Here is a 12,753-nt window from a genome sequence, read left to right as displayed (position 1 = left end):
TCTGGTTGCCACCGGTGCACACGACCAACGTTGTACCTCTGCTCGCGGATGCCGCTGCCAGTGCCCGCACGTTGCTGCTGCTTTGCCGCCCATCTCCTGTCGTTGACCGCCAAGACCGTCTTGTGCTGCCACGTTTTGGTTTCACCAAGTTCCATCAAGCCGGCTGTGTACGTCTACCGTCGCCGTGGGTTTTTCATCAAGTTCGACTACAACATGAAGATATGTACAACTACGCGGGTTCGCCGAGTACGACTACTCATGGGATCCGTCAAGTTCATCTACGTGCGTGTACGACTACTCATCCGGGATGCGTCGCGTACCTCTATGGAAGACCCGAACATCTACGAACTGTGTACGATGACCGCCGCCGAAGGCCATTGAGTGAATAACTACCGTCGCCGTGGATTCGACAAGACAATGTGTACAACTACTTCCATGACGACCGTGTACCACTACCGTCACGAGAACGACTACTTCCTATGACCGTCCTGAGAACACCTACTTCCTTTACCGAAATCGAATCGCTCCGTAAACGCACCTTTGTAAGGTATAACCGTCGAGATGATGACCCATGGACGAATGCATGTGTCTTGTATGAGATGCCCGTGTTTGCACCGTGCCCGTTTGTTTCATGCACGTCCCCGTTAGCCTTGCCGCAAACCCGTGGGACACCCGGAATCCGGGATCACCCCACCATCCTTGCGTGACTCGCTCCACACACTTGCTCTTTGCACCGGTACTCCAACGAGTTACTGGGACCCGGAATGTTGCCTTGGCATCATTTTCGTTATCGTCGCCATGGCACCCCTTTCATTCCGTCATGGCGACCAAATGCTTCATATCATGCTCATGTCAACTTTTAATAAAAATTGCATAAAACTTGCACATGTCATCCGCATCATGCTAACAACATCAAGAATGTTTAAAATTGTTGTTTGCATTAAATTGCTAAATGCATATGGGGATTTATCGGAATTGTTGTTTGATGTTTCCGGTCCCATTTAAATTGCTTAGATAGGTAGTTTTCATATGTTTCACCCCTTGTCATGTTTTATAACATTTAATATTGTTGGGTACATAACCGAGAGAGAACTAAATAAGTCATGTGGTGTTTCGTCAATATGCAACGGAGTTGCATATTGAGCTCCACTTAATTTGTAGCATTGTTTGTTGCACTTTGCCCTGCCATGCCTCTTTAAACCGGGCATGCATCATATTTGATTGTGCATCATGCCATGTTTATGTGATGGTTATTTACTATGTTGCTTGCTTCTTTCCGAGTTGCTTCTCTCGTTAGTTTCGGTTTCGTTTCGGAGTTGTGAGGATCCGTTCGACTACGTCCGTTTGTCTTCTTCATGGACTCGTTCTTCTTCCTTGCGGGATCATAGGCAAGATGACCATACCCTCGAAATCATTTCTATCTTTGTTTGCTAGTTGTTCGCTCTATCGCTATGTCGCGCTACCTACCACTTGTTTATCAAGCCTCCCAAATTGCCATGATAGCCTCTAACCTTTTCAACCATTGTAGCAAACCGTTGTTTAGCTATGTTACCGCTTTTGCTCAGCCCCTCTTATAGCGTTGTTAGTTGCAGGTGAAGTTGAAGATTGCTCCATATTGGAACATGTTTATGTGGGGATATCATAATATCTCTTATTTAATTAATGCATCTATATACTTGATAAAGGGTGGAAGGCTCAGCCTTATGCCTGGTGTTTTGTTTCACTCTTGCCGCCTTAGTTTCCGTCATACCGGTGTTATGTTCCTTGATTTTGTATTCCTTACGCAGTTGAGTGTTATGGGAACCCCTTGACAGTTTGCTTTGGATAAAACTCCTCCGGCAAGGCCCAACCTTAGTTTTAACATTTGCCACCTAAGCCTTTTTCCCTTGAGTTCTGCAGACTCAAGGGTCATCTTTATTTTAAAACCCCCAGGCCAGTGTTCCTCTGAGTGTTGGTCCAAACTGGGCGATGTTCGGCGCCCCTGGGCAACCAGGGTCTATGCCAACCCGACGTCTTGCCCATCCGGTGTGCCCTGAGAACGAGATACGTGCGACTCCTATCGGGATTTATCGGCACATCGGATGGCTTTGCTGGTCTTGTTTTACCATTGTCGAAATGTCTTATAACCGGGATTCCGAGACTGGTCGGGTCTTCTCGGGAGAAGGAATATCCTTCGTTGACCGTAAGAGCTTGTGATGGGCTAAGCTGGGACACCCCTGCAGGGTTAAAACTTTCAAAAGTCGTGCCCGCGGTTATGTGGCAGATGAGAATTTATTAATGTCCGTTGTAGAGAACTTGACACTTAACTTAATTAAAATGCATCAACCGCGTGTGTAACCGTGATGGTCTCTTCTAGGCGGAGTCCGGGAAGTGAACACGGTCTTGTGTTATGCTTGAACGTAAGTAGTTTCAGGATCACTTTTTGATCACTTCTAGCTTCTCGACTGTTGCGTTGCTTCTCTTATCGCTCTTATTTGTGTATGTTAGCCACCATATATGCTTAGTGCTTACTGCAGCTCCACCCCACTACCTTCTCCTATACATAAGCTTAAATAGTCTTGATCTCGCGGGTGTGAGATTGCTGAGTCCTCGTAACTCACGGATACCTCCAAACAGTTTGCAGGTGCCGATGATACCAGTGCAGGTGTTGCTACCAAGCTCAAGTGGGAGCTCGATGAAGGTTTTGGTCGTTATTTCGTGTCTTTTCCGGTTGATCAGTAGTGGACCCCAGTTGGGACGATCGAGAATCTAGCATTTGAGGTTGTCTTCTTTTATTTTGGTTCCGTAATCGGACCTTAATTGTATTCTCGATGATGTATGTTTAACTTGTTATTTGTGTGAAATGGTGATTGTAAGCCAACTCTTTATCCCATTCTTATTCAATACATGGAATTGTGTGAAGATTACCCCACTTGCGACTAAATCATCATGCGGTTATGTCTCTAAGTCGTGCCTCGACACGTGAGAGATATAACCACATCATGGATGTTACACCCATCTTCAACTTTCAAAAAGAAAAATAACCCACCTTCAAAAAATGTTGCATCACACAGACTTGATTGGGCTCGATGCAGGCAACCAAACTCGCCCCTATGCGTGAGCCAGTCCGACGGTTTCCGAGGGCACCGTTGGCGCGGTGGCGCCGGTCATTGCCCTTTTATTCACCACTCTCTTCTGGCCCCGGGGGCCCCACACGTCAGCACCGTGGCGCGGCTGAGACTCCCATCTCCGTTCCAGGACAACACTTTCCTTCCCACAATCCCACTTCGCCACCAACGGCGAACCCGCCAATCTCCCCTGCCTCAACCGGGCCATTGGAGACCGGGGTTTCGCTTCGCTCGTAAACCCTAATCTAGTCCACCTTTCGCCAATCCAGTCCAGTACCTCGACGGTCAGCCTCTCCGATCCCACCCGATGCCCCGACCTCGACCCCGCGGGCGGGGCAAAACCAGATCCGGCTCGCAAAGGATGGATCCCGAAGAGGGCACCACACCACCGGCTCCGGAACAGGTGGCGTGTGATCCGTCGCAAGAAGAGAGTGCGGCGCCGGTGGTCGAAGAGAGGGCAGACACTGACGCGGTAGCGGGAGAAGACCAAGGGGCGAGTGAGAACGAGGCGGAACGGACACGCGAAGAGCTCGAGCGGACGGTCACGGAGCTCAGCATCCAGAACGAGTACCTCAAGTCCCAGATCGCCGGTGCTCAGCAGCTGGCGAATAGCGCCGAGGTGGGAATAGGCAGTGGGAGGGAAGACGAGGATGACTCCGAGCTCGTTAGGAGCTTGAAGGAGCAGGTCGAAAGGCTTAGCAAGGAGGTTCAAGAGCAAAAACAGACGCAGAAGGTTGCGGAGGCGGCCCTCGAGCACGTCAATATGTCCTACGCCGAGGCGGACGACAAGGTTCAGGAGCTCACGGCGAAGCTCAACCAAGGTTAGTTGCTACCCTCCCCGACGCTTTGATATTGGTCTGGTTGCGGAACTTGGAATGCCGTGGTTGATCGGCCCGATTCTTCTAGTTCTGTGGGCGAGCATTAAAACTGCCCACACATTCGGGCGCAGCTATGGCGGCCCACACGACCTTGTGGCAACTGCTCACCCCCACCCTGTGAGCGGGAATGCGTGTGTAATCAACTTTAGTTGCCATGTGTAATTAACTATAGTTGCCATGTCTGCCATGTATCATTAAATATAGTTGTCATGTGTAACTAATTGGAGTTGCCACGTGTGGTCAAACCATAGTTGCCATGTATGGTCAACTATAGTTGTCGTGTTTGATTAACTAGTTGCCACATATGCACATTGTGTAACTAATTGGAGTTGCCACGTGTGGTTAAACCATAGTTTTCATGTATGGTCAACCATAGTTGCCGTGTGTGATTAACTACTTGCCAAATGTGCACAACTGTAGTTGCCATCTATCATGCGAGTGTCATGTGGGCGAAGAGCAGTTTCACCTACACGTTCGGGCGAGGAGCGCCCACACGTGGCACTAAATGATAACGCCCACATGACGCTGGGTGCTTACGTGGCTCTCGACCCAGATGGCAACTGCTTCAATATTCGTGCAAATGGATCGAACGGCATCGACTGCGTTTGGGCCATGTTGATAAGTGCCACACGTGTGGGCGTTATCATTTAGGCTAGTTTTTCCTGCTCCAGTTTTCCAAACTTGTTTAAACCATTTAGCTTGAGATTATTATGCTTCTCTGAATAATGGCAATATCGACTTCTGGACCTTTTTTGCTTGATCAGAATGCACCTTTTTATGTGTAATGTGGCCAGCGCTTTTTTGCTTCCTGTCGTTGCACATTTCCCTTTTTTATAGAATCCAAATCATCATTCATTCCCATGTATGTAGCTCAACTGAAGATTGAAAAAGAACTAAAGGAACGAGATGACAAATATGTTGAGTTGGATACTAAGTTCCAGAGGCTTCACAAGCGTGCGAAAAACCGTATACAAGATATACAGAAGGTAACCACTTCAAGCTTTCTGTACATTAACTTGAGAATAGTGGTTGCATCACTTTCTAAAATTTATGCATTCAGTTTGGAAATCACTCGATGTCTGCTCAAGAATTTGCGCGAGTTATAATTTTTGATTTTTTTAATGACGCCCCTGAAGAGATATATGGACTGGAATATCACCAAAGAACTCGCCATGGACAGGGGCATGGAAGTTAGCTATCCACGTGCTAGAACTATGAGTTGGTTTCGAGATAATATAACCATGAGTTGTTGTTTCTTGTTCATTCGTGACACGGTTTTCTTTCTTAACAGGAAAAAGATGATCTGGAAGCTCGGTTTAATGAGATTAATCAGAAGGCTATGGAAACTGCTTCTCTACAGCTAGTGGCACAACAGGAACTGGAACGTGCTCGTCACCAGGCTAGTGATGCTTTACGGGCAATGGATGCTGAAAGACAGCAACTGCGGACTGTGAACAACAAGTGAGTAATGTACTGGTCTCACTGTACAATGTTGTCGTGTACATGACTTAAGGTACAACGGTGCTAGCCGCCAGATGGAGAGGGGGCCATCTATTTAATGATGTACAATTTAGAATATATAGCTAGCTAAAGGGCAGAGATGTAGCAGGGATTTGAGGGACTTGGGTAATGTACTTGATCTATCTTTTGCTTAATCTCAGTCACAATATGGCAACCTCTTATACAGAGCCCCACTGCCTTAGAACCTCCTAACTACTGTAAATGCCTTTTCAACTTCTAGATATGAGGTTAGGAATGAGACCGAGTTGACCTACTGGCCCAGTTCACTCAACTGGGGGATCAGTTCCCACTCAATTTTTACTTCACTTTGTGCACAAAACTCTTAAATTAGTGAAGCAACTAATATGGGTGGATCAGCCCAACACGCCCAGCTTGCATCCGTAAACAAGACTAATAATGTTGCAACCTTTCTTATATAGAGCCGCCCCACCATAAACCAAGTAAAACCTCCCAACTACTAGAGATGCCATTCAACTGCTAGTTATAGGCACGACGAAACTTTGTTGACCTACTGGCCCAGCCACCACACTGGTGGATCAGTCGCCACCAATTTTTACTTTACTTTGTGAACAAACTCAGTGAAGAAATAATTAGCGCCCAACCCGCCCAGCTTGCGTAGTTAGATAAGATTCTATCTTTTAAAGAGTAAAATGCACTTGAGGTCGATAAGCTCACCTTCCAAATCTGCTGCTCTCGGCACCGCCACGATGTCAGGCACCAAGCAAGCCTGCACACGAGGTGATCCAGGGAAAGAGAAGCCACTGGTGAGAGTCCATTAATCTGTGGAGGTGGCGTGGCGATGTTTTCTGGCAGGCTGGATTTGGAGAAGAATTGGTCATTGGCGATGAGCGGGGCTACTCCCCTCTGTTGATGACAGTCTCGGATCCTTTGGTGCTTCCAAATTTGGTTGCTGCAGTCAATATCCTCTCCTACCCTGGATTTGGGAGGTTGGGTTGTCACCTACATCACGCAGCAAAACAAGAAAGGAACACGCTAGACTGATGGAGCAAGCAGCCTAGCTTACAGTTACTCCTTCCGTCCGACAATATAAGATTGTTTTGCAAACTATGTTAGCTTGCAAAATGATCTTATATTATGGGACGGAGGGAGTAGTGTTTAGTGGTGGTAATTGACATGATGGTAAACTGAGTCAATCTGGATTCAGATAAACGGTGTTAGGGAAGTAGCAACTTGTATTTCGGGGTGGCCCTAGGCCAGTATATATACACGTACAAGTGTGGTACAATATGCAGAAAACCCCTTACAAAAAAGGGCAACCCGGCGCACTTAACCCTGCTTGCGCAGGGTCTGGGGAAGAGTCTGACCACTTGGGGTCTTTAGCATGCAACTTTTCCCTACATTTCTGTAAGAGGCTGTTTCCAGGACTCGAACCTGTGACCTCATGGTCACAAGGCAACAGCTTCACAGGCGCCAAGGCCCCCCTTCAAAAAACCCTTTATAGAACGGGGAAAATACAAAAGGGTACACGACTAAATATATATAACTCTAACCCCCCTTGGAATTCATAGCGGAACAGGTTAAGGGGGTGATTGTTAGAGTTAACCTTGTTATTTAGTTTTCATCATATTTTGTTTCATGCATATAGTTGAGTCATGCCGCTAGGAGCTGTGGCTGTGTACGACGTCTGAGATGTGATTCACGCTACACATGCAAAGCTACTACTATTAGTTAGTTGCATGCATAGATTAGTTAGTGGCTTAGTGCATGCATGAGCTGTTTGTTGGGCAGCTGGGTCATACTAGATAAAGGAGAGAATCCAGGGATTAGTTAGCTGGACATGCTCGTACGTGGTATGGTGGCCGAGTGTGGCGGTTGGGATAGGCGTGCGTGTGGCCATCTCCTGTGTATATATGTTGCATTGAGTAAATGAAAGAGAGACCGAGTGGGCTGAGGGAAAAGATGTAGCGCCTATGCTCTCATCGGGAGATATAAGCAAAGCTAGCAGTCTCCAAGTGAGGTGTGTGCGTGTGTTCCCTGGTCACATGTGTTCTTGTGACAAACCATAGAAGAGAGAGCTTGAGGTAGAAGAAGAAGCGGCGCTGCGAGGAGAGGCGACGCCAACAAGAAAGACATTCTTAACATCAAGCTGAGTCACAGACCCATGGCGAATAGAGGCCACAACAAGAAGTGTGCGAACAGTGGTCATATGGGCCACATGAGAAGTCTCGTGCAATCACGACCATGCTCGCGCTGAAAGAACATGTAATGAACACTTAAGAGAATCATTAGAGCGAGTCTTAACCTTGTAGGCCCACTTACAAGTGATGGAATGAACATGTGAAAGAAGAGAAACAAAATCCCATGTAATGGTGCGCTCAATAGCATCAATCTCCTTGGCCATCGCAAACTGCCATTCGGGATGAACAACATCATGATAAGAAGTCTGCTCAAGAACAACAACGTTAGCGCTTGGAAAACTAAGGCGGTCTACATGCGGAAGCGGATGAGCACACAAGCGATAAGTTGGCTGAGACGAGGAAGAACAACATCACGATAAGAAGTCGGCTCAAGAACAGCAATGTTAGCGCTTCGAGGAAGATGGCACATTAGAAGTAGATGGCGCATAGACCTTGTCAGCTTCGGCCGTGCGCTGTCCACGGAAAAACCGCTCACACATATAGATCCAACCAAGAGGATCGACCGAACCATCATACATAGGGAAGTTGAGCTTGTGGAAGCGAACGCCAGAACCGGAACCTGAGCCGAGGTGATTGTTAGGTAGAGGCGGAAGGGAGGTGATGGGCGGGGTGGATCCATAGATGGGTTGTGTAGGGGGGTGCGGCCATAGCGGCGTATGAAATCGGTTCACGGGTGGAGACATGAAGGCGGTAGAGGTGGCGGTGAAAATCTGCTGCCGCTGGTGATGGTAGGGCGGCTGCAGGTAGGTGGGTGGCAACATTGGGGGTGGGATTTGGGCTGTAGGGTGAGGGTGCCAGGTGGCCCAGATTGATATTAGGGGTGGCTGTGGCGAGTAAGGAGATTGCTGTTGGTGGGAAAAGGGTGCTGGCGGCTGATGTTGGTTGGCAACAAAAGTGAGGGGGTGGTGGGGGTGGACAATCTGCCCGGCTGGTGGAAGTCCGGTGGCAGCGATGGCGGCGATTTCTCCCGCTGGAGAAGGAGACACCAGAGGTGTTGGTGAGGGGGAGCACCAGAGTCGAGTCATCATTGGGGAGGAGGGCCGGGCTTGCGGAGGTGGCGTCATGGGCGGCTGCTGCAGTCGTGGAATCTGGAGATGGGGGCACGACAGACAGCCGTTGCTTGAGTCCCGTCAAGAGCTGCACCATGTCGGCAAGGAGCGCCTGATCCTCCGCTCGTTGGAGTGCTAAGGCCTCCAATTGCTTTGTGATGATGTTCATCAGCTCCACAACCTCGATCTCAATTTCATTGTCCGCCATCATAGATGGATCTGATACCAAATTGGAAGAACTAATACTGACCTAACCCTAATTACTGAAAAGTAGATAAAAGTAAACAACAAAGGGTCGACTCCTTAATATAATAGACAAGACTCTGGCCAACAAGCCGGAAATCTATTCAAACTCTAATAGAATCTCTAAACTGACAAGACTCTTTCCTAACATGGGCTGGTCCACATAACAATCTTGAGTCATATGGAAAGATGCTCTAATATCAAGAATCCACACATATGTACCTGCCTGTGTACAAGGTGGTCTCATAATGCCAGAAGAGTCGCTAGAAGAATGAGCAGAACTTGTCAATGGAGAATCGGAAGATGCAACTAGCATGCATCAAAGTCGCGCAACCTCCTGCTCAGTCAGGGGCTCATATGAGGATGTTGACGTAGAGGCACTTGATAATGGAGAGCCGGAGGCAGTCAGCTGGCCGCGAAGTCGCACAATCTTCTGCTCACTGAAGGACAGAACCGGCGTAGTCAACGTAGCAACATCAACAAAGGAGTGGCCACCGCCTCCTGTGGAGGCCGCTGGAGGAGGCGGTTTAGCATGACCAGTATCTTATGCAGAAGCCGGTGCATGAGACGAGGTCGCATGTAGACAAGCACCAAGGGCCAAGGGAAGGCGCGTGTGTGAGGCGTAGTCGATGGAGCGAGATGCACCAAAAATGCCGTTGAAGTCGCGAGAGGAGTCGAGGTAGAGCGACAATCACCATGTGTGGAGGTCGCAAAGAGCGACCACCATGACCTTATGTAGAAGTCGCTGTAGAGCGACTAGCACAACCTACGAAAGACGCCAAAGGGGACGACGTCACAGGCGGACAAGCACCAAGCATTGAGAGGCGGCGCATGTGCGAGACATGATTAGTGTAGGGAACACCGTCAAAAATCAGCGGGCAACAAGGAGGGAAACCGTGCCCAATGAAGACATTGCACCTTTTCTCTCTTCTCTCTTTTTACTTACTTTTATTTGTAATCAGTCGATCCAACCGAACAGAACACAATAGCCTGGGCAGACTGCTCGATGGAGGAGGACAGGCGGCGGCTGGCTGAACCGAAATAGGAAACAATCCGTGCACTTCGAATCAGACACTATACCATGAACAACAGTTAGTAGCAGCAGGTATTGGCTTGTAGCAACCAGTAGCATGGCCAGCAAGCCACAATAGAGCAGTAGCAGCCTGCGCCGTCGTACACGGGGCAGTAGCATGCATGCGGAAGCCGGCGGACGAGGCGAATGCACGGAACAACAGCCTCACACACGAGAAGCCGACGATGGACGACAGGATGCTGGCGGACCAGGCGAAGGCGACGGCAGATAGGCGAAGGGCGGGACGGCGGACGAGGTTGAGATCGGCGCATCGGCGGAGGACTATGCGGAGGCTGCAAACGTATGCGGAGAGAAGTGGTCAATCTAGCTGATTTAGGACAGTACGACGGTTGTGTCTTGGAGAAGGAAACGGGAAGGCATGGGCAAGAAGGCGGTGGCGTGAGAATTTGGATCGAGGGTAAGCAGTACAAGATCGACCAGAGACACGAGTTGTGACCTGGAAGGGAAAAAAACTAGGCTCTAATACCATGTTAGGGAAATAGCAACTTGTATTTCCAGGTGGCCATAGGCCAGTATATATAGAACGGGGAAAATACAAAGGGGTACACTGGTAAATATATATAACTCTTAACAAACAGAAACCACAGCTAGCTAATAAAACTTTCTAGTGCCTTAGCATGTAGAGGACGATGAAGCGGGGGAGCATGGCCTGAATGTCGAACAGGATGAGCTTGCCGCCACCTCGTAACTCTGTTTGCCGTCGGCGCTGCAGCGTGAGTCAGCATGCATGCTCTACGTGTCCTTGAAGCACGCCACTGTCTACTCCCAAAAGAGCTTCTGCTGGGACATGTACGCGCTGCATGACCGCTTGCAACGAGGCCACCCTTCTTCTCCTTTCGCCATGTAAACACAACACTTAGCTTCACCTGTCCTCCGCAATTCCATTTCGCCCAGCTCACCACTACTCGTCATTCTTCTCTAGCTCCCTATCACTTCCCATGGCTCCACGCTCTGCTCTCTGTTTTCAAGAAAACTGAATAGTCAATATGCACTCTATATCTGGTGCCATTTGCCACCTGACCCTGGCCCAGCAGGCCTCGTTATCATCGAGAGAACAGCAGGAGGTAGAGATGATTGCACGGAGCAACTGTACGACAATACAAGCACCGTGTCCTGTGATAAGATGGTCAGGGCAGGGAGAGAAGAACAGTGGCAGTGCATGCTGCGCAGGATGCACCGTGGGTGGAATATTTGGGACTAAAGTGGACCCCACACAGCTGGCAATATTTATGCACATACCATCTTGCAAAGTTAACAACACATTCCACTTTTGTTCTTGTGTGTGCGTTTGGGGAGGGGGGGGGGTATATTACGTGTCACATGTTCATATCTGGTACTCTTGCACAATCAGCCATTGTTCAAAATGTTGGCCGATTAATCCCTATTCGGTGGTGTTAAGGAGTATTAGTATTGGTCTAGGAGTCCTTATTAGTTTATGTTTAGTTTTCTTGCACCTCAAGTCACGTGTAATATATATATGCCCCTTGGGCCTTCAATAAAGTTAAGTTGCTTTCCTAACATGGTATTAGAGCTTTAGGTTTTTTTTTTCCGCACGCGCAACTCGTGCTGATCCGATCTAATCTTGCGCCTCCACCAACCCCCTCTTGGCCGGACGCTGCCTCCCCTCGCCATGCCGCCATCTTCCTCTGGACATCTCGCGCTGCCCTTCCTCCTTCACGTGCCCTGCCCGGGTCCTCCCTGGTCAATGCTGCCTCCAGATCAGGCTGGTTTGGCACCCTCCAGAGATCGGGTTGGATCAGTCAATACCGTTGCGCAGGATCCCATCGCCCTAAAGATCGCCGCCACCTCGGTCAACGTCGTCCCCGTGCAGGGCTCCTGTGCTCGCGCTGGCTGCTCTCCAAGTCTGCCACCGGGACGATCGGCCCTCCCGCGAAGACTGTCGCCGCCGCGTGACGACCACCATCCCGATTCATCAGCCGCTGCTTTCTGCACGCATTTTCCCGTGTGCAGCCGCTTCTCACTCGCGTGCGTCCGCTCATGCAGCCGTGCAGGTGTTCCTCTCCTGCTTTTGCTTCTGTGTGCGTGGCTGCTGCTATCTCCTACTATATTGGCTGCTGCTGCAGCATGCTTGTCTGCGCTGGCTGCTGCTAAACCTCGTAGCACTCATGCATCTCTGCTTGCTCCTCTTTGTCGGCATCTTACATGCACGACTTCCTTCATAATCTCTTTTGCTAACACAATGGCTTCGTCGTCTTCATCTAGTGTGTGCTTCCTAGCTTTCTAGTTTTTAGTTTATTTTCTGTTGCGTCCATCAAATCCGTTGATATTGTGTTTCTCATGTCATGTGAGTCCACCATACCTATGTCCGTCAGCCTTTTTCTGGCCATTGTCCTCTCTAGGATTTCTGTGGCCTCTCTTTGCATTGTTGATCTAAGCCCATTCTCTTGCCGCCGTGCTTCTTTCGCTATCGGTTTTCATGGGCCATGATTCTTTAAGCAATGCTTCATTCTCTTGATGTGCCATCTTCTTTCATCAACCCATCTTCTCTTGATACTTCTCTTGTATCTTCTATCGATGGGGTGTCTTCCTCTGATGTGCCATCTCTTCGTTATCCCCTTTGGTGACTCGACAGGTTTTGAAGACTCTTCATGCTACGACGACACTCTCAAGACGCGGATTTGGATTATCATTTTTTTAGTATTACACTTCTTCAATTGCAAGCTATTGCATACGCTTTGCATT

General features: G+C 48.9%; 1 protein-coding gene across 1 annotated transcript in view; it reads left to right on the top strand.

The window, feature by feature from the left end:
* The first annotated feature begins 3,217 nt into the window (after nucleotides 1-3,217).
* The window catches only part of LOC119354408 (protein GRIP-like), a 26,052-nt gene continuing 16,516 nt past the window's right edge, over nucleotides 3,218-12,753 (top strand). Inside the window, exons 1-3 of the mRNA XM_037621142.1 lie at nucleotides 3,218-3,928; nucleotides 4,856-4,971; nucleotides 5,277-5,446. Coding sequence (XP_037477039.1) covers nucleotides 3,415-3,928; nucleotides 4,856-4,971; nucleotides 5,277-5,446 — 800 coding nt within the window. The 5' untranslated portion in view covers nucleotides 3,218-3,414. The remainder of the gene's footprint in view (nucleotides 3,929-4,855; nucleotides 4,972-5,276; nucleotides 5,447-12,753) is intronic.

This window comes from Triticum dicoccoides, chromosome 2A (genome assembly GCF_002162155.2).
Source record: "Triticum dicoccoides isolate Atlit2015 ecotype Zavitan chromosome 2A, WEW_v2.0, whole genome shotgun sequence".
NCBI classification, from domain to species: Eukaryota; Viridiplantae; Streptophyta; class Magnoliopsida; order Poales; family Poaceae; genus Triticum; species Triticum dicoccoides.
Note: the sequence above shows the minus strand (reverse complement) of the source record. Positions and strands in the feature narration are given on the sequence as shown.